Consider the following 22,178-nt stretch of genomic DNA (forward strand, 5'->3'; position numbering starts at 1 on the left):
CAAAATGAAAGGTGTGCAAATATGTGCATCACCTGAGCTGGGGTAGAGGGGATGATGCCTTGCTCAAGTGCACCTCACCATTAGCCAGTAAGCTAAGAGCCATCTTGCCAAAACCTAATTGCTATCATAAAACTATCGATCGGTCAAACTACTTTTACGAGGATGTTATTGAAATTCTACTTCAGGACCGGATGTGACTACTTTTATCACCCTTGGCCAGCATCAAGTCAATACCAACAGGTGAAACTCCATGTTCAGACGATTAGGTACACCTACTGATCACATATCAGAAATCCAGACCAAACTTTTTCTCTGTCAATCAGTCTACTTGTGGATTTAGTTGACTGCATTGCATCCTGTCATCCAGACATGTGCTTTGAAAAGGGTGGGTGGATTTAACGTGATCCATTTTAATTTCACATCTTATCCTGGCTCTTCACTGGAGTGACCGCATGTAGCGTTCATTGATCCACTCTTAATCCTCCCCTAGTTCACATCTGTGTGTGTTTGGAGTAACATTCACTACCACGGGCACCCCCCCTCTTTTTTTTTTGGTATTCCATCCCCACCGATACTGCGCGCACATCAGTAAATGAATCACGTAGCACTAGTACAGCCTTTCTTCAAGCCATCCATGTGCTCCACCTTAGACGGCGAGATCTGTCACCGCTCACTCACCGGAGCTGCGAAGGGAGCACTAAAGTGCGCGCACGGAAGGCGCGTGAGTGTGCGGCAAAGAGGAGGGAGGCAGAAAGAAAGAAAGACGCAAGAGGAGGAGGGGAGCAGCTTTCAACAGTTGAGGAGGAGACGCGACTCATTCTGATTATCTTCAATCATATCGCACCTTATTTTCCTCTCTCTCGCTTACCGACTCGCTCTCGTCTTCCTCCGCCGTGCAACAGATAAGCGTGGCGTCTGATGGATGCAAACAGGAGCGCCTTCGAATCAGACTGGATTACGGGATTAGCGGACTGATTAGTGGACCACAAAAAAAGGGAAAGGGGGGAAAGAAAAAGTGGCCGTTGTGAGTGTTCCTTTGCGAAAGGAGCACACAAAAGGTTGCGCCGGAGGAAGGGGAGGGCGAAGCGAGCGGCTGCAGCCCCGCTCTTTTGCTCCGTGCACTTTACTGGAGGAGGCACACACAGTCAGGCAGGCAGGCAGCCCCCCTATGCAACAGTGTGCCGCACCGGAGACTAAAGTCACAATGCACCGGCGGTGGTAACGCGGAGCGATGGTGCATTTTGGAGCTTTGCAGAGAGCAGATGTCGCATGAGGGCAATGCGCCTTTTTGTCTTTTTTTCTTCTCCTCCTCCTTTTTTCTTCTTCCTATTGAAAGAGAAGCTCTAACCTTCACCATGCTTTAACCTTGGACGCAGAGGGGAATATTAATACTTTATTCTCATCGATTATTCATTGTGGGAGCCCCCGCTGAGAGGGGAAACAAAGCATTCCAATGTTGAATTTGATCTTTAATTCATGCACCGGGTGTCGTCGGGCGGTCATCTTTGTTTACAGAAAGAGTTCATCATCGCGGAGCGGCATGTGAGAGAGCTAATGCCCATTAAAAGGGGTTCACAAATCGATTTGATATCCAATTAGCCCGGCAGCAACATGCCAGCTTTGGATACAGTCCACTAAAGGTTTGGTGGAATAATCAACAGGTTGAAAGTCAAGGTTTTTTTTTTTTTTTCTTTTTCTTCCTCCTGTGTGCCAGTACCGCATATCCAACAGAAGGGATGCGTCTCTCTGTTCCCATCTTCCTTCTGCTGTGGGTTAAAGCCCTGACATTGAAAAACCTTAGTTATTCCGTCCCAGAGGAGCAAGGACCCGGCACTGTCATAGGTAATATCGCAAAAGACGGCGGATATGGGACCCTGGAGAGAGGGAAAAAATCCAACTTCAGAGTGCTGGAGAATTCCGCACCGCACCTGGTGGACGTCGACCCGGAGAGTGGACTTATTTTCACCAAACAAAGGATTGACAGGGAGACGTTATGCAGGCGGAACCCAAAGTGCCAGCTCTCCATGGAGGTGTTCGCCAATGATAAGGAAATATGCATGATCAAGATCGACATACAGGACATCAATGACAACTTGCCCAGTTTCCCCTCAGATCACATTAACATCGACATCTCGGAGAATGCAGCGGCGGGAACACGCTTCCCTCTGACTATTGCACATGACTTGGATACCGGGGAGAACGGGATCAAGACTTATCAGGTCACCAGAGATGATTACAATACATTCTCGCTGGATTTAAAAGTAAGAGGGGACGGGACTATTTATCCAGAGCTGGTGGTTCAGCGACCTCTGGATCGGGAAGACCAGAGCCATCACACCCTCCTCCTCACCGCCATCGATGGGGGGGAGTATCCGAGATCAGGCTCCATGCAAATCAATGTCAGGGTGACTGATTCGAATGACAATAGCCCCATTTTCGAGAAATCCTCCTATGTGCTGGAACTGCCGGAGAATTCCCCGCCTGGAAAAGTACTTATAGATTTGAACGCCACCGACCATGATGAGGGAAGCAACGGACAGGTGGTTTACTCTTTCACAGGATATGCATCTGAGCGAATACAAGATTTGTTCTCGATAGATCCCAATAGCGGAGTCATAAAAGTCCAGGGGGAAATTGATTTTGAGGAGAATCCCATCATAGAATTTGATGTGCAAGCCAAGGATCTCGGGCCGAACCCCATACCGGGCCATGCGAAAATTACTGTCAAAGTGCTTGACAAAAATGACAACTCACCAATAATCAGTTTTGTTTCTGTGAGGCAGGGTGCCATCAGTGAGGCGGCACCCTCTGAATCTGTCATCGCGCTTGTCAGAGTGACAGATAAAGATTCCGGACGAAATGGTCAGCTCCAGTGCCGCGTGCTGGGGAACGTTCCTTTCCGACTACAGGAGAACAATGACAATTTTTACACGCTGCTCACCGACAGACCTTTGGACCGGGAGACCAAGGACGAATATAACGTCACGATCATGGCCAGAGACAACGGAATCCCCTCTTTGAACTACACCAAGTCCTTCACTGTGAAAATCTTGGACGAGAACGACAATGCGCCTCGCTTCACAAAAGTCGTTTATGTGCTACAGGTGCCCGAGAACAACATTCCGGGCGAGTATCTGGGCTCCGTGCTGGCCCATGACCCGGACGTAGGCCGCAACGGCACTGTAACCTACTCCATCATGCCCTCGCATATCGGCGAGGTGTCCGTTTATACGTACGTTTCCGTTAACCCCACAAATGGAGCCATATACGCGTCACGCTCTTTTAACTATGAGCAAACAAAATCATTTGAGTTCAAAGTTCAGGCTAAAGACGGAGGGTCCCCTCACATGGAGAGCACCGCCACCGTCAGGGTCAACATCCTTGACGTCAACGACAATCTCCCAGTGATCATTTTACCGCTCCTTCAAAATGACACGGCGGAAATCCCAGTGCCTCGGAACGTGGGTATCGGCTACATTGTGGCTACGGTGAAAGCGGTGGACCACGATCACGGAGACAGTGGACACTTGACGTACGAGATCACAGAGGGGAACGATGACCACCTGTTTGACATGGATCCTATAAGAGGCGAAGTTAGGACAACCCACGCCCTGTGGGAAGAAGTCTCTCCCACGGTTGAGCTGGTGGTTAAGGTAACCGACCACGGCAAGCCGCCCTTATCCGCTGTGGCTAAGCTGGTCATCAAGGCCAATACGGAAGCGGCATCAGGTGGCGGCGGTGGCTCTGGAGTGAGCGGCGAGCAGCAGCACTGGGATGTATCCCTGCCTCTCATCGTTACCCTCTGCATTATCTCTGTCATGCTCTTAGCTGTCATGACGGCCATCGCCGTCAAGTCCAAGCATCAAGATAAAGAGAGCGGGAATTATAACTGCCACATGCCCGAGTACTCCAATCCTCCGGTGGGGAAGGGCAAGAAGAAGCGGATCAACAAGAGTGACATCATGCTGGTGCAAAGCGAGATGGAGGAGAGAGATTCGGCAAGCCGCATGAATGTGGTGAGCAGCCCCTCGCTCATAACTTCGCCTATATGCTTCGACTACCAGAGCCCCCTGCCGCTCACGCTGCCCAGATCTGAGGTCATGTATCTGAAGACAACACCGAACAGCCTGACGGTACCGAGGGCAGGTTGCCACTCCAGCTTTGCCGGGCTAAGCACAGACGCGCCGGCAAACAGGATGTCAGTGATACAGGTAAGACGCTGCTGATCTGTGCTCTCTGCTTAGCTGCAAAACCATTATCACTTTAGCTTGCTCGCTTAAGGCAAACACTTTGCAAATGAAGCATGATGTGACAACTTTGTTTTAGTTGGCATTTTACTAATAAGGTTAATGTTTTATCCACATTTGTTCTCTTGCAAAGTGCTCGCCTGCAGGCCACATAATGAGGAAACGCTCTCTCGCGCACGCGCTCATTCCGTGCGGGAATAGGCAAACAGTGGGAGTCTTGAACAAGGCCATTGTGACCCCCAGCAGATCCTGGGCTGTGGAGAGAAAACAAAACCCAGCCTGAGATGCTGGAGCAGACAGGTGTTTGAGCAGCTTGTCCGATCGCATTAGCCAACCGGTGTGCGCCAGACAGTGAGATGCACACGGCGTAACCCCAACAATCGCATTTTTCCATCCCAAATATGGGTCAGATCCGCCAAGCCTCATCCGGAGTTGGCACGAAGCGGCCCTATACGACAGGCTTTTCCGAGCCTCGCCAGCTAACATGCTAATTGGCCAGCACGGTCTTGTTGAATTGTGTGCCCGTACACGATGTAAATATCTGGGTCAGTCTCACATTTGGAGACGGTAGCACAGATGACAAGGCCTGGCGCTGTCACCAGTCGCTGTGCTACGTGGGTGTGATCAACACAAACACATTATTCTCAAGATGATGGGAAAAGGGCACTAATGAAAGCACTTGTGCTTTCCTTTCTATGTCTTGCCAAAGACGCACATATGGTCACAATGGCGTCCCGTTCTAATCGTGTCCTCGTTACTGCCAGGTGATGCAATAAAAAAGAAAACCCATTTGATAATAACATCATGCAAAATAACCACATCCTGCTAGCATCCAGTACCCAACCCATACCAGAGGCAACAGGACAGGGGCTGTAAAGTTTGACAGCTGACACTCATGCTTCCCGTCGTGTTGTTTTGAAAACAATGTGTATGTCCAACAAGTGTTCTCGCAGAAGAAGCCGGGGCTGACTTCAGTCATTGAACCGTTTGATGGCAGGATGCCGTATCGGTGTGTGAAAGTGCTGTAATATCCCGCTTCACTGGGTTCTGTGTAAAAAGCAAAAGCAGCTTAATGTCAAATTTTCTGTTATGGCTCTGGTTGTAGGCTTTCATATAAATGGCTTATAACTGATATCACCTTGTGTCACTAGAGATGTCTTTACCACAACATAGAGTTTGCAGAGTAGAAACGGCATCTGTAAAGCTGAAGGTTACAGTGATCTGTATAGAATAATGCTGCTGGAGAAAAAAAATGAATGCACATTTCAACATTGAAAGAAAGTGTTCTAACCTTCAGTGACTGACATGGGAAAACTAACTTTCAGTGAGTAAGTCATGACAGCATTTTTTTCAATCATATCGTATCTTGGAAGAAAACCATGTCCAATGTGTTACGATTTATCAGTAATGGACAAAGGCGTTACCTAGCGAAAGGAATGAAAGAAATGAAATAATTGAGTTGCTCAGAACTGAAGCTTATAAATATCAGTAGTAGTTGACGTATGCAAAACTTACAAAAATGAAAGAAATTAATTACTTGAGTCACTCATATAAATGTCAGATGAAAGCCCGTTTCAGGCGGGCATCAGTTTATTACTGTCGCGACATAGGAGTTTCAAGGTGACAGCGCAAGATACGCTCAGTTACTGCCTTACTTACTGATTTTATTTGATTGTTTTATATTCAAAGCCTAGCTGAAGAAGTGTCTTTTGTGCACTGTAAGCATGATTTTACTATTGCGTAGATTACATTAATGGATTACAAGTCGACTACAGTAAATTACGATTTATATACGGATTTGTCAAAGCCGAAACTTATTCATGAACCAAGGACCACCTAAGATGGTTACAAGATTAAAAGAAACTCAAAAATCAATATTGAATTCCGTTACACAATACAAGTATTACGATGTCCGTATTTCCTCCCCACCACGAACAATGCTGCTGAATAAGAAACAAGGTTAGCACCAGAGAGTCTGGTGTGGCGTTTATGGGCAAGTTTACACAAAACATTTATACTGCAAAAAAAAAAAAGATGTCCGTGAGGTTTTAAAAGGATGTTTGGGAAAACAATCCCAAACTTGTGCATGTGTATTTTGAATGTACAAACACACCAGACAGGGAGGCAAAAGTGAGCGCCAGTACTGAAACTACCTCAAAAGCCATTTAGTGGCGTTTTCACAGAACGGCGACCCGCAAAAAAAGCAGCTTAATCGCAGTTTGAACAGGCTGTGTCAAAGAGACTCCACAGATCATTTCAATCCACGCCTGTGTCTAATGTCATCAGTGAACAGTGTGAAGCTCTTTTATTATTTTTTTGGGGAAGAATAAAAACACAATTTTCATTGTCATTTCCAGACAGAAAACTTCCCCTCCGAGCCCAATTATGCTGGCAGCAGGCAGCCGTTTGTTCAAAGGTAAGAGCTCACATGCAGACACTTCCTGACCGCGTCTTTTGCGCTCCTTCATCCCTGTATCAAGCTCGCCTGGCAATCAAACAGCAGTCCTCACACAGTAAGAATGGAAAGTTATATGCCCCCCCTCCTCTGTCCTTTTCCTGCCGCAGTTCTACATTTAAGGATGCAGAACGAGCAAGCCTCCGAGACAGTGGCCATGGTGATAGTGACCAGGCTGATAGTGACCAGGATACTAATCGAGGCTCCCAGTGTGACACGTCTGGCAGGGAGGCCCTCAAGATGAAAGCCACATCAGTTAATGGGCAGCCTTTCGAGCAGGGTGAGTGGACTCGACGTCGTCAAGATGCCTGGGCGCTCTCCTGCGGCGTACCGTTGTTTATATTTTATGCGCAGAGACTCGTTTAAGCGCCGCTCCGCCTGCCGTTGGGCACCACCGAGGTAGACAAACGTTTAACATGCAGGTGGTAAATCTACAATGTTTTTTTTTGGGGGGGGGGTTGAGATTGCGGCTGCTGCTGGGTTTACATGGCAGGCGCCTTGAGCTGGTGTCGCAGAGTGCCAGGTAAAAGCGAGCTTTAAAGGGATACTTTTAAAGGATAAAAGGGTCCAATGTGTGAAGGTGGAATGTTCAAACATCCCGCGTCTGATTTTGGCATCAAACAAACTCATATGCATGGCAAAGTGTTCGTCTGCCTGCGTCTCTTTTGATCAGGCCTCCATTTGAACACGCTTCACGCATGCCTTGACTTAACATGACAGTGTGACAGACGCTCACAGGTATTTGTGGCAGCTGTGCTTCCACCTTTTCGCCCCTCAAAAGTGCTTCTCAGTTATTATTGGTGGGCTTTACGACTAAAAATAGGAATATTAAAGTTTAATTATGACAGAAATGACTGCCAAGAGTGCAATCGCAGATGATTGCCAAGCTGCTGCGACCCACCCGACCTGCTCGGGATTGATATATTTAGCGGGAGTGGAGACAAACAGCAAATATGAGAGCCTGCCTCGCAGGTGAGATAAAGGCTAACGGCGGGCTGGAGCGAGGAGGCGATGGCTTTCATTTGCTGCTATGAGCCTTGGAGGAGAACGGCTCTGGTCATCTGCTCCCTATGCGCTACTTTCCACACCATTTACATTGCTATGAACCGCCTGTACGCGGGCAGGCTCGGGAGGGCACGGACAGAAACACTCTGGTGGTTGCCAGAGGGAGAGAAAAGAGAGCCAGCGAGATTGTGAAACCCGCCACCGTCCCCCTCCCTCCCTTGTGCGAGCACTGTGCGGAATTATGGCAGACCACACTTGTCTCCGTAGGAGGTGTAAATTCAATCACAATTTTTGCAGCACATTTCTTAAACGCGATTCATTGCCGAGTTCTAAGGCCAATCACACACAGAGATATTGAAAGAGATGTCTCGCACGTTGGTGCCGACGGAATATTTACATGCACTACGGCACCGCCCGAGGAATTTCATATATACGGCTGTATATGAAAGATAAGGGCAACGCAAAGAGGTGGTGGCATCGTGTTGCGTTTATTAATGGAGGGCCTTGATCCCGCTTTTCCTTTTTGCAGGTTCAAAAGGTAAACATTGATCAGATTATAGATGCCCAAGTGTAAGAATTTACCGTAGTTTTCAGGCCAAACTTCAGTCAAACAAAATCTGATTAGTCCGAGTTTTGAATTCCTGTAAATAAAAATAGAACTCCATCCTTCCATTCATCCGAAATTCAAGTTTTGTTAGGCTAAGGTGCTAAAAAGTATTTTACAAATAGATGGCATCGGGTGAAATTGATTAGCAATCGGATCGATATGTATGTAATACAGATAACGGAATCAAAATTCCTAAAAGCATCATTGTATCGTGCGTGCTGTCATATATTATTTTAAATGAATAAGTTACCAAAACAAAAACCTTCATTATAACTGTCATATACAGCTTCCTGCTAAATTGCAATGTGTTGATTGGTTGACACCTGATGATGTCATTTACCATTATATATTTTATGTCAAAGATGCATATTAACTGGGATGGCTAGCAGTGAATGAAATTTATAAAGTGTGTCATTTTTTTTTGCACTGGGATTGACTTGGAAAATGTTCTCCCCCCAAAAACAGAGACAAGATTTTTTTTTTTTTTTTGCTCGGGCACAAAAAGCTTGCGGTGTTTAGTATTGCTTTTATATCTTTACCTTTGCCATCCCTCCAGTCTCCTGGCTGCTTTGATACAGGTAATATATGCACCTGTGAAGCTCCTGCTATCATGCGCCCAGAATATTTATTACTTCTCGCAGATGCCAGATGCAGTGTGGGTGTTGCTAGGCGTTTTCTCAGTCTCTTTCTAGTGGGCGTCCACGTTCGTTGTTTGTCCGCTATTAGCCAATCAGATCTAAAAGATTGAAATGCTTACTTCATGTGAGCATGAAAGTGAATGTACAATTTTGCCACTCGATGTTCAAATTTTTTCGTATTTTATTCAGTGCCGAATTAAAGAATGAGTAAAGAAGCCAATGGCAGAAACGATAGATGAAAGCGTCCTGGCTTCATCGTGACCTTCCTACTTTTAATCAAAGGCGTTATAAATCTGAGCTGTGATTTATGTGCCAAAATGCAGTTGATTATTTATTAATGTACTGCGTGCCCATAAAAAAAAATAAAAAATAACATGATTAATTTAGGAGGGATAAAAAATAAACATGCTTTTGTTGTTCCAAAAAAAAAAAAAAATTATGTGACACAATGAGTTACACGAGTCCAAGTCAAAGAGAACAATGGCAATACCTCCGAGTGATTTCCTGGAGCTTCCAAAACAGGCACATCTCTTCATCAGTATAATCTGCAAGCTTCTTTTCAGTGCTGATGGCTGCTATGGAAATAAGCGCGGCATCTTCCTGTCTCGCTTATCATTCTGCCCTCATGTATCTACAGAAAAAAAGAAATAAGATAATCATTCCATCTCTGTGGAAGACAAATGGAGAAACAAATAGCACAGAAGCATAATCAGACAGTGTGGATGCTTCAAAGCCGAGCACTCATAATATCTACAAGTATGGCTTTGCCAAATCAAAGCAATGTTTTAGTCTGTCCTTTTGATGTAAAATGCATTTTGAACTCGCATGAATTTTCTCTTGATCTCAGTCACATAATATGTAATGTGGCAGGTAGGGGGAATCAAAGACTGGTCATTTTAGTGTCGATGGAGCTGCGGGTTAGTTTTGTAACAGAACGGGGGGGAAAAAAGTGTCTCTTACAAATTGCGTCTCTCACAATTTGTAGGAGTCGCTCAAAACTGAGATTAGTAACCAACGAGTTTAAATTACACTTGAACACAATGTGGCCTGGGAAGCAAAGTTAACCGTGGTAAAAAAAAGTTATCAGGTTTCAGTGTACAGCTCATTCCCAAATTTAAGTATTTATGGCAGTCTGGCAAAAAAAAAAAAAAGAATTGGGTGACGCCATGCATCAAATGATCCAGCATTTATTTCTGTTTGTGGTGAAGAAAAAGTTCCAAATGAACACATACAAGTGTTACGACTAAATTGAAAGAAAACATATATTTCATGAAGGGACAAATGTTGGGCTTGTCGATAATACTTTGTTTATTCATGTCAGCTTTTGATGTGAGTTCAGGCCGGGAGTAACAACTTTGTTGTGCAGGGCAATAATTACCTACCTATGCACTTTGTGGCTTAAAATTTCTAAAAGAAGACACAAATAACAGAGGGGATAATTATGGCAATTGTTCGCGCCATCTGTTGGTCATTGCGAGCTCGAGGCTGATGTTTTTTGATTCCCGCATTTAAATCAAAGTGATGTAGGACTCAACATTCACACGGACATTTTTGGCTCATTTCGACAAAACTGAAGTGGACTATAAAGGTCATAAATGCTCAATACTTAGAGAGTGAGTCAAGCTTTTACTTCCCAACACACAAATGCATTAGGAACATTCCACATTCTCCACTACATAAAAACATCAAGTTAAAATGATCAATTGTGTTATTATTTTATTTTTTTTACAAAGAAGGAAGAGATGAGACTATCGAGCTGTTCCAAAATAATACTAGTGTTATTTTTTACTCACTCAAATCTTTGCTGGGTAAACAAAACAATGCTTGAATATTTTGCACCGAATAAAAAACTGAAAATTATCATTTGTTAAATTTTGAAGTTTCTAAGTAGACGATACAAAACATCATTTGTATGATAACTTGGAACACGGTTTGCACACTGCGATTTGAAATGTGAAAAAATAGTCAAAACCAATTAAGAACCAAAAGTGATGCCAAAAACAACTCGAACAAACAAAGCTGGGCTTCTGAAATTCTGAGAATGGGCCAACATAATTACGAGTATCGCTCCGTACACTGCGCATCCAATCAGATTTGAAATCAGCCCTCAATTAAGAGCAGGGATTTAAAACAATTCAGACAGACAATTAAAACAGGAAGAGGATAGCTGTGCTTTTTTTTTTAACACTTTGAAACGTAATTTTAAAGGTTTGCAACACTTGTTGCAACCTCGAAGTGCACTTTTTAGTCAAGACGCTGTCTTGTAAGCAGCCCCTGAGGCTTGAGAATTCCGCGTATTTCGCTGTCCCTGGACCGACAACTGCTTGCATTCCTGAGAGTGAGCTCGGCACTTGAAGCTTCACATCTTGCTGTCAGGCGTGTGAATTCTTTTTGTTTGTGGGCGCTTCCCATCCCGGCAAACTGGAGGTTGGAAGTTTCCTTTTGATAAGAAAAACTCAAGCGGAGGCTTCCACATCAGGGTCTCGGTTTCATTCATTATACTTCAAGTGTCTCCATTCATAGTTGGAGGAGAGCCTTTGTGAGTAAACGACATAATTTCCAGCAATTAATTGATCATTACGGCCATATTAAAGCAGGCAGGCGAGCAGCGGGAAGAATAACTTTGTGCTTTCTAGTCGGAATGAGTCGCTTCATTTTTACGTTATGGACCCCAAACAAACACAACTGTTATGGAATGCTTGTTTTGGCAAGACATTTGTGCAAACATTTGTAACACGTTGCCTCAAACCACTAATACTTATTGCAGCGGCGTCAAATAAATGTTGATTGCGGCGTAATTGCTGCAATAACAAGTGGCTCATTCCCGTGCGCTTAGTTGGTTCGCCATCCCGCACTAGCAGAGTCACGTGTGAGGAATACGAACGAAGAACGACATCAATTTTCAACGTTAGATTAGATCAGTGGGCTTTTTGCTTGCAGACACATAAGCATTCATTCATTATTCATTCATTATCTATAGCTTGGCGCTGCTACTTTTCAACCGGAATCTTTGCGGGAGTCTTCGGTCAATCGCAAGGCTGACATATCGGGACAGACAACGAGTCACACTTCAGCCTGCAGGTAAACTGCAATCGGCAATTAACCTGACATGCTGTTTTTTTTATTGGGCCATGGAAAAGAGATACGCGCAAACACTCAAAGGCTGTTGGAGGCAACACGTGGGGGGGGGGAAGCAATATCCACTATTAAATATGAAATTCATGCTGCAAGTTGATATGTTTTGAAGGTAATTGTTTTTCACTTAGTGCTAATTTCCACCAGTAACTATTCGGCTACTGAATTAAATAATTGTTTTTTTTCCCAGCATTTCATGTTTCCATGCATGCAAATGAGGTCATTTAGTGGCAAGGACGGGTCATTATCTACGACACGTCTAATAAGGAGTGAAATGAAAAATGGCCAGGAAATGCAAATAAGGAGCTGATTATGATGCAATAAACTCTTAAGGGAAAAAAAAGGTTATGCTAATGGTTGTGCCACAATCTGTAATGCCAAACTCCAATTTGTCCTTGACTCTCATTTTGAAGGAATTTCAAATTACTTGACACAAATTTCTTTAATGCTCCTCATGAGAATGGCATGATAAATCTATCCATCCATTCATCCGTCATCATCCATCCATCATCCATATGTCATCCATCTGTAATCTATCCATCCACCCGTCATCCACCCTCATCCATCCATCCATCCATCCATCCATCCATCCATCCATCCATCCATCCATCCATCCATCCATCCATCCATCCATCCATCCATCCATCCATCCATCCATCCATCCATCCACAAGAATTAGATGGATGGAACCTCTTTTTACACTTTGTCAAAATGTGACATGTCAGGCACGTCTTTGATGTGACTTGCATTTTTCTCCTCAATATTTTATTCGTTTTCCATCTACATATTAACGGTGGTTCAATCAATAGGCACACATTACTTATTCTCTGCTTGATTAAGAGGGTTGAGATGAAAAATGATGCAATAACCTCTAAGGTTAGGTTAACGATTGTAGCACAAATGGTAATTCCAAGCTGTCCTTGAATCTGTTTTAATGAATTAACTGAAATTGATGTTGACACATTTTTGAGAGGAGGTTATGCGTGCGAGTCTTTGCTGATGCAACTCACACAGTTACCGTACTTGTTTTTGCTGCTTCTGCATCAGAAAAAAAAATGCTTCCCCTGCACCACAAGCACATTTTCCAGGAAACACCTACGCAGGTTGTGATGGGGAGGGGGAAAAAAGACCTTCATGAATTCTATGAATCACTCTCAACTGTTGCATTGACCCGCAGTGGGAAGAAAAAATAAATAATAAATACGATGCTCATGTGTTTTATTGCATATCATCATTTTGATGTGGTATCATGCGGGAGACTGTGAAATGCAAAATTTCCAAGCTCCAATTCTGTAGCTGTACCATAAAAAGCAATTTAATTTAGAACATTTCCAGTAATGTGCCGTATACATTTGCTTGTTGTATTTTGAATCAGTGAAACTAAAAGATATAATAATTTACATTTTGTCCCCTTTCGTTTCAATGTGGCATTATGAAAGGGTGAGGCGGTGGAGGGTGGGGGTCATTGACCCACAAGGAGAAAAATATAAAGGTCTTAAGTAGCTTAATGAGGAAAAATTTCACCAAGATTCATAATTTATTCACTCTACACATTTTATTTAGCTCATTTTGAGTAACGTATAGTAGATATACTACTGTATACTTTGTTATGTCCTGATTTTTTCCCCCTGAATGCTTTTAGTATTGATAGTCACCCCTCGCCAAGTGCTGGTAGTCTCGATGGAACCCGGCGGGACCAAGTAACAAATGTTAAACTGTTTTTGCAGAACAAGACAAATCAGTCCACTGCACCGATGAGTGTCGTGCACTGGGACACTCTGACAGATGCTGGATGCCAAAGTTACGGATCGGAAGCCAAGCAGACAGTGGCGATAATCGCACCAACCTTTTCATCCCCGTGGGGATGGATGCCATGGTAGAGACAGAGATTTATGGCACCATCAGCCGCGGCAGTCGCAAAACCCTCAGTACCTTCGGGAAGGAGCAGCGGGACGGCACCGTCCTCGTGGCCAACGTCAAGCCCTACTTAAAGTCGCAGCGCGCGCCTTGCCTGCCCCTGCAGGAGAGTCCGCCGGCGCCCGGAAGCCCCACCAAGAGCGGGCCGGCCCTGGACTCGGCCGAGCGAGAGGTGAAGGAGGAGCGGGAGGGGGGCTCAGACAGCAGTGCCTACGGCCCGCCGGACGGCCAGTGCTCCCCGCTGCACACCGCGCTGGAGGAGCCCTCCTACCTGACCCGCGAGCTCCGCCCTAAGGCGCTGTCCAGCAGCCTCATTCACAGCGCCGTCATCAGCCAGGAGTGCGGCATGTCCGAGTACGAGCAGCGGGACTCGGGGAACTAATGCGGCCGGCCAACGCCCGCAAGTGTGTGATTGGGGCCCATTTTGGGTTTTTTCTTGTTTGTTTCTTTGGGGTCCAAACATTGTATAACCAAAAATCATCTGCTTTGTGTCTTTCTTTGTTTGTTTTTTTTACTCGATGACTTGTAGGGATGGGCAACTGAGTGCTTTTCCGTGATTTATGATGGAGAAAAATAATGATCAATTAATCGATTAATTTTTTTATTTTTTAATAGAATCTCTTTCTGAATGTTCTGGACTACTGTTGCCATGCCAGTGTTCTAGGGGAGAATTTGGGCCATGCAAGGACGTAGCCAACGTCATATGGTACTTCTTGAGGCATTTAATGGGTGCAGCTCAAGGAATCAGTATATTGTTGAAAAGTTCATTATTGTAGTTCGTAAAGTTACAGGATGACAATAGCAGAAAGCTAAAGTAAATCCAAAACTCAACATCTCAAGAAATTAAAATACAGTATTATTGCGTGAGGTCTGCTGAAAATAAATATAATTTAGGGGTCCTGATCATGAATACCCAAAAGGTAGACCTGTTTCGACACAAAATTGGGTGGATATATCTCACAACAGGACACTCTCAAGAACTCGTGCAGAAAATTGAACAGGAAGTGACTAACTTTGGTTCGACCGAGCAATTTTGGTCAACTTCCAGGACAAACCCCCGTTACGGGATCTGCCCAAATGAGCTCCAGTCCGAAGCAAGTCACGTTTTGAGTAAGGCCCCGTTCGTTGCTGATTATTCTTTATGAAAATTTCTTGATTTGCTGAATGTAGCATTTTCTTTAGCTCTAAGCTATAATCCTCCAAATTCTAATTAAACTATCATGAAATATAATATCTCAACCTGTGTGTAGTGAGTCTATACATCACATGATTTGCATATTTTGAATGAACCTACTGAAATACTTTTCCACAATATTCCAATTGATTGAGATGCACCTGAAATCAAGCCAGAGTCAACAGCTGCTTGCGGAAGTTTACGCCAAGCAGTTTTGCCGCAACCGCTTCAATCGATCGATTGCACTCAATAGACCGCGACGATTAATTAATCGATGAATTGATTACCGGCCCATCCCAAGTGACTCGTTGTGTTTCGGTGAAAATCGTGTCCTTGACTCTTTGCTGTGAAGGTTTGCGGGCCAATCAGTGCTCACCTGACTTCAAGTGTTTCCATGGTGTACTGTACTTGTCAATTAGATGTCTGTATTTTACACATTTCAAGCGCCAATTTTGTGTGGCTGTTGGAAGAAACTTGCTACTGTTAAGCTATTGAGTCCTGTCTGCTTTTGTACGGTGAAGCTCTCTGTCTCCATTAAGTGTTTGAAGGAACGTCACTTTGAAAACTTAAAGGCCGACCGCATACATATCAGTGGCGTTACAAAAGTGAAGTGTCTTATGAACTGTGACGGTGGTGCAACAGGGGACGCCCCTTTTCATGAAACCATTCGGAGGTTCCGATGAAACAATTTTTTAAGAATGTATTTGTAATTTGATCGTCGTCCTCTCTGCTGTTTGTGTGAAAATAAGCTGGGCTTACACGTGAATGTGGGCTACTGTACTGTACTTGTGTATTTTATTAAATTTGTATACACTGTGTGCATGGAAGGACGTTGTTTTTCCAACCAATGATGACTTCCGAAGCTGTCGTGTTCATATACGAGAGATGTTAAAGCAACAGTATGACTTTTTTTGTTTATTTGTGTGATGGTAAAACATCTGCTCTTGGGCTCCCCCTTCAGGTGCAGAATGTAATTTTGCTTTGACTGTTATGAATACAAATCAACAGTGAAAATGGTTGATTTCCTGATTTAAAAAAAAGTTATCAAAAACTTACAATACAAAATACATTTAAAATGTAATCTTTTGAAAAATGATGGAAAAGTCTACAGTCTAATCATTTGAGCAGCAAATTTTGCTTTTTAGGCAACCTTTTAAGCGATGCGGCTGAAACCAACCGAACTGTAACGCAGCATGCGGGGTTCAGCAACTACTTTTCACGGCCGACGGTCGGCAATAGGTTTTGCTGTGATTCAAAATGTAAATCTCTGGTTCATTTCACAGATGTAACCGCCAGTCATAAATGTACCAGGATTCACAAAAAAAAAAAAAAGAAATGTAAAAACAAAAGTATGGCCAATCCACATCTCCCAAACAATTCTTGTAGTATGTGTCCAACAAAAAGCAGTAAAGTTGCAACTCCACAAAGTCATGATAATATTTCATTGAACATCTTTTACAAGCTTCTATTTTAAAGTACAAATACCGCATAGTGTTGCTTTAACAACAACATGAATAACCCTGCAACTGTTCCAATAATAGCAATGCACTGTGGCAGCAGATGTATTTTGGAGGGATCGAATCTCAAACATTGTTGGAGGAGCTCAGTGTGCCCCCCCTTCCCATTATTTTTTGTCACTGCTCTCTATATTTTTAACTACAAATAAAAAAAAAAAACATGCACTGTACATTAGTGCATCCCATCACAAGGTGAGTTGACTCACTCTCTGATGCGTCCCGCCAAATGGCGTCACGTAGCGTCGGCGATGCTAATTCAAAGACAGCGGAGCTTGAGGCGTCAGTATATTTTTTGTTACATTATTTATTTTAAACATCTCAAACAGACATGTGAGTGTGATAAAAATATAAATAAATAAATAACACTCAACTGCTATGAGACTTTTCTTCCCTCTCTTCCTCCTAGAGAAGAACTCTGAGACCGTGGAGCAAATTAAATTTTAATAATCCCCGTGGGGGGTAAAATGGGTCATTGCGGCGGCAAACAACCGAACAAATAATGCATTAAGTGTTAACACTTGTAAATACAAAATTTAGATAATTTGATTAGTGGGGGGGGGACATCCGCAATGACTTCCTATTCACAAGCCCCCCGTGGCACTAAATATGTAAAATTTTACAGACGGGAACAATATGTCCATCAATTGCTCCAAAATGCTCATTAAAAAAAAGGAGCAAATTGCACGACATGGTTCAAGGAAGACAGTTTGTGCCACGGATAGCAACTCGGCATCATGTATAAAGATAGCCGCACAATATTAGCATTTGGGTTAATGAGCTATCAAGAGAAAAGCATTATTTAAAAGGCAACAAGTACGTTGCTTAACTGTTGATTTGCTTGACGGATTCAAGTAACAGTACCGATCGGCTGCTTAATTCTTATCTGTTCAAAATAATAAATAAATCATTGTGAATGTTCTCCATACATGTGTAACCTTGATTAGTCTTTGAGGAGGAAAAGGTACTATTTGAATCTGATTCTTGGTCGGTTTGGATGTACCTCATTAATACAAGGCTCACGTTGCCGATTGATGCCATGTACACACACACCAGCACAGTGCGCGCACACACATGAAAAAAAGACCACTGAATATGCTCTGAATATTTCATGTTACCAAACAAGAAGAACGATTGCAGATGAATGCCAGTTGAGTAGTGTCGAGGTTTCTTGCAGTTATGATGTGCAAGAAGAAAACCATATAACATTAAACGTTTGTATTACAAACAGGCAGTACAAAGATCCTCTTGTGATTGCTGTTATTGTGATTTTTATTTTTATTTTTTATAAGTGCAGGTGAACTGTGTTCTTGTTACCAACTGACACATATTTCACGATCTGAGCACCTCATTTGATGCACTTGCCTTTTTATTTATTTATTCAGATTTGGCTTCCCTGTGGTGTGCCAAATTCACGGGGTCTTTAATTATTTATTATTATGATTCATTCTGTGTTGCCTCTGCCCGTTGTTAACACCTGTTTGGTTTTCCATGTGCACTCGAGGGGGGCATGTGGGTCATTTGGAGACTTAGCGCTTATGGATAACTCGGAAAATACATGTGAATGGAATTTAGGCATCGAGAAACGCAGTGAAAATGCAGCCTTGGATGTGACTTTCAGCAAAATGGAGAATGAAAGAGTGGGCGCGTGTGACAAAAGGCCTTGGTCGGCATACATAAAACATTCGGTCCATCCATCCGTTGGTTGATTCCCTTTTTGGAGATAACCTGCTTTGCGAAGGAGGCTGCAGACGAACGACATGGGACATAAACATCGGCAGGACTGGGGGAATTCTCCTCTAAAAGTCTGGACCAGAACCAATTCATTTGCTTTACAGAGCCTATGAAGAGCGACTGCATGTTTACACAGATGGATCGGGCAAATAAAGCAGTGATTTCCACTTTTTATCTTAACATTGAAAGCTCTTGTTTCTTGGTGTGGATTCTGGAAATTTTTGTAGCTCACTTTCAACGGTCAGCACTTTGAGAACGTTTATTTGCATCCATGTTTGCGCGCAAGCTGGCGGAAAACAGAATCCTGTCATCTACTGAGCACAGACTCTAAGTGCGACTCTCGCTTTCCTCCTCGGGTAAAACACATTAATTTGGATTTTGATTTGCATTTGTTTTGCTGCCGCTATTGACACAATTCCAGACCTAGATGTCTCATCTCAACAGGCAAGCTCTGATGAGCTCATCTGCATAAGTTGAAATAGTCTCGGAGAGGGAGATTGCGTGGGTCACGGCAACTCATCCCATTGAAATACAAACACGGCATCATTTCATGTGGATCAGTCCCGAGGTTTGAGATCACGGGGGAATGTCGGCAGACAGGTGAGAGGAATGTCAAGTAGACGAGGGCTCAACAATTTCCTTTTTTCCGTGCGTGTGCGCCACACTTAGCCCTCACGTTGTCTTAAACTCCATCTCACTGAGGCAGTTTGAACCTCCACTTCTGCCATAATTAAGAAGAATTGGCTTTGGAATAAACCTTTTTCCCTTGATTACACAGAGCTCTGGTACAGAAAAGTGCTCCGGCATGGAGCAGAATGCAGATTAGAGACTAGTGCGCTGCGTTTGGATGAATGCGACTTGTCTCTCAGATTGATGACAGTCGCGGTGAAAAGGAATTACAGACAATGAAAGTGATCGGCGTAATACCCCCCATTCTTCCACATTTTACATACACAAGCCATCTTTTCAGATGGAAATGAAACAAGGCGAGCGCCGTTTCATTTGTGCCAAATTGACATGCTCACCCCGCTCACTTAAGCTTTTAATTCAATAATTCAACAACACGGCCGATTAAGAGCTCGTTTTCCACCTTTCGCCGACGCTCGGCACATCAACGCAACGATATGGAGAGGGTCATTTTCATTTGGACTGAGGGATGTCATTGAACGCGGCGGCGTGCCTGCCCTCAGGGGGTCGAATATTAAAATGACAGAATCTTTTTATGTTTTGGATCTCAAAGCAAACAAAGAGCTTGTTTATGCCCATGGTTCTTAAACCCTCCAGGGGTTGGCGAGCCGTGATCTCTGATATATTCCCGCTTTCACACTGCCTGTAAAAGCTGGCACTTTGCCGACACTGTCTCTATTTGGAATAAACCACAACAAACTGTGTTGAAGTGGAAGCAGCGATTTTCCAGCGTAGGAAGTAACATCAGAGCCGTAACGGCCGTAACTGCTTACTGTTGTGTTGAAAGCAGTTGTTGCTGTCTGATGAATATTTTATACGTCACACTAGATGTTGGTGAATACAGTGCCGAATACTGCGTTATTTTCTGAAAGCACATACGTATGACTGCAACAATATATCACTTTTGCTGGGTTCTACGAAAAAGGCACCACACATGAAACCTTTGATACACCAAACATGTTTTGTTTCAGCAAGACCACGATTGTGGTGGCCATCGGGAATTTCGTGAGAGTCCAGTTACGTTTTTGAGCATGACAGTTGGTGTTTAGATGTTTGGACTTAGAGCACAACCTTTTTTGTTGTTTTTCTAATCCCAGTATGTGTCTTTTAGTGAACTGACTGACTGGTGCTATTGAATGAGATCCAACCTATGAAACTGAAATCAATCGTCTGACAGTTGTGCTACTAACGTGATCCAATATGATTCGGCTTCAAATTTATTAGATTTGACAAAATGCCCAAATCTGGGTGAAACCACAATTTCTGCAAAACCAAGGATCTAGAAGAAGTAATCATTGGCGTATAAATCACCAAGATATAAATCCCCTAGATTTTATTGCAGCCATAAAACCTTAAATCGCGCTCCGGTAAAATGACAAAAATTGAGTTATCCCAGTCTTCACGCTTAATTCTGATGGGACTTCAGCTTTTGCAGGTTCCAGGTCATATTAATGTCTTAACATGTACTTAACAACATTGAAAAATTGTCCTTAAAAAAAGATGATAGATTCGGCACTTCGTGTATTGTTTCTTTATGGATCTCTACCCTAGTAGGAAAACTGCTGGGATGCACATTGCAGTGTTTTAAAATCCATTTTCAAATAATGGAGATTATAAACTATGATTGTGGCCTAAAGTCAGCTGGGACAGGCTGCAGCTCACCCGGGACATTAATGAGGACGAGTTCTGCAGAAAACGTGTGTACGGATCGCAAATCAAACCCAATTAATTGAGTTGATTAATGAGTTCATTTTACGTATATTTGAACAACCTGTTCGAAAAACACATTAGAAAAAGCCGTTGCCTCTTTTGACACTCACCGACAAAACACCTTTGAACGACAAAGGTGTCTAAATCACAACATGATGTTAATGGGTATTTCATGAAAGGAATTAGCTGTCATTTAATTACTTCAGCCCAAGGGAGGTTTGAGTCTGATGTTGGGGGAAAGTACACAAGGAAGGAACTGATAGTATTGTGTCGTCTGTGTGATATGAAATGACAGCCAGAGGGCGGTTAGTACATATTTGATCAACAAAGAAGGTGGGGGTGGGGGGGAGCATATGAATATGTGACATCAGCTGTCAAGCCACCACTACAAGTGCACTCAAGAGGACAGACCGCAGCCAAGGCCAGTGGCTTGGATAAAACCGCCTCAAAATCCACCACGTTAATAGATATTAGCCCAAATATGCCCGATCTTGTGTCTCTTAAAGGTCAACTTCATCTTTCATTAGAAATAACCCTCCCCGCGATCTGCTCTGTGCTTTGGATCTGTTCCACAACGCGACAGCTTCTTTCTCGCTCTGATAAATGTAAGTAAAAGGGGCCTCGGGAGGTGTAATGTGATTCTGTTGACAGACAGCGGTGATACCGACGCCGACATAAGCCCAATAACCACTTGTGTTATGTTTCATGCAAATAGGCAGCTCGATTTAACATAAAGGAGCACCAGTGGTGATCCAGTTCGGCCTCAGGCAACGATGCAACAAACATTAGCCAGGCAGCGATCATTATGACCAATGTGAAAACTCCGAGTCAGTTCTCCAGCAACAATACTTTTTTCCCACCGTGTAGGCCACAGACATTGTTCAATCTGGGAGCTATACTTTGTAGGTAACAGCATAACAAAGTTGTTCAAATGAAGTTGATGCTATTTTTAATAATCATTTTCATCTACACTGATTATGTTATTGAGTTCTCACTGTGATTATCACTAATGATTTTTTAAGGTCAGAAAATGGCTCCATTTACAATATATACCGAACATTTTTGTAATCTTTAGAGATGATGCCATTGTGAATGAAGATAATGCTAATCAGATGTATGTTGTTAAAAAATGTCTGTATTGATTTTCACGTCTGATACAAAATAATACCTGACAAAATACTATTATATAAAACTGTAGAATCTTCAAACTCATGACTAGACTTGAAAAGGCTAAGAAAAAATCCTACTTTCATGAAATTTGCCAAAAAACTAAAATGTTGAATTTTGACATGTGACCCAATTCTGTGTCAATCCGTCAAACTGATGTTCAGGGCAATTTTGTCTGGTCAAGGGTC

The 22,178-nt window shown here is 43.3% G+C and overlaps 2 protein-coding genes across 2 annotated transcripts in view; one reads left to right on the plus strand and one right to left on the minus strand.

Moving 5' to 3' along the window:
• LOC119139858 (FAST kinase domain-containing protein 5, mitochondrial) overlaps positions 1 to 22,178 on the minus strand; it is a 112,821-nt gene that overhangs the window by 32,015 nt on the left and 58,628 nt on the right. Inside the window, exon 5 of the transcript XR_005101466.1 lies at positions 9,443 to 9,583. The gene's annotated coding sequence lies outside the window, so the exon portion shown is untranslated. The remainder of the gene's footprint in view (positions 1 to 9,442; positions 9,584 to 22,178) is intronic.
• On the plus strand, positions 623 to 14,867 carry LOC119139855 (protocadherin-17-like). The gene is made up of 4 exons (XM_037280891.1): positions 623 to 4,211; positions 6,605 to 6,663; positions 6,813 to 6,982; positions 13,815 to 14,867. The coding sequence occupies exons 1-4, from the start codon at positions 1,737 to 1,739 to the stop codon at positions 14,384 to 14,386; spliced, it is 3,276 nt and encodes a 1,091-aa protein (XP_037136786.1). The 5' UTR covers positions 623 to 1,736; the 3' UTR covers positions 14,387 to 14,867.

The sequence above is a fragment of the Syngnathus acus genome, chromosome 21 (assembly GCF_901709675.1).
Source record: "Syngnathus acus chromosome 21, fSynAcu1.2, whole genome shotgun sequence".
NCBI classification, from domain to species: Eukaryota; Metazoa; Chordata; class Actinopteri; order Syngnathiformes; family Syngnathidae; genus Syngnathus; species Syngnathus acus.

What these genes read in the sequence shown, in the direction of transcription:
- LOC119139855 (XM_037280891.1), top strand. Translation starts at nt 1,737, where the DNA reads ATGCGTCTCTCTGTTCCCATCTTCCTTCTGCTGTGGGTTAAAGCCCTG. An exon ending in ACAGGATGTCAGTGATACAG is followed by an intron (nt 4,212 to 6,604) that starts GTAAGACGCTGC and finishes TGTCATTTCCAG; the next exon opens with ACAGAAAACTTCCCCTCCGA. An exon ending in TGGGCAGCCTTTCGAGCAGG is followed by an intron (nt 6,983 to 13,814) that starts GTGAGTGGACTC and finishes CTGTTTTTGCAG; the next exon opens with AACAAGACAAATCAGTCCAC.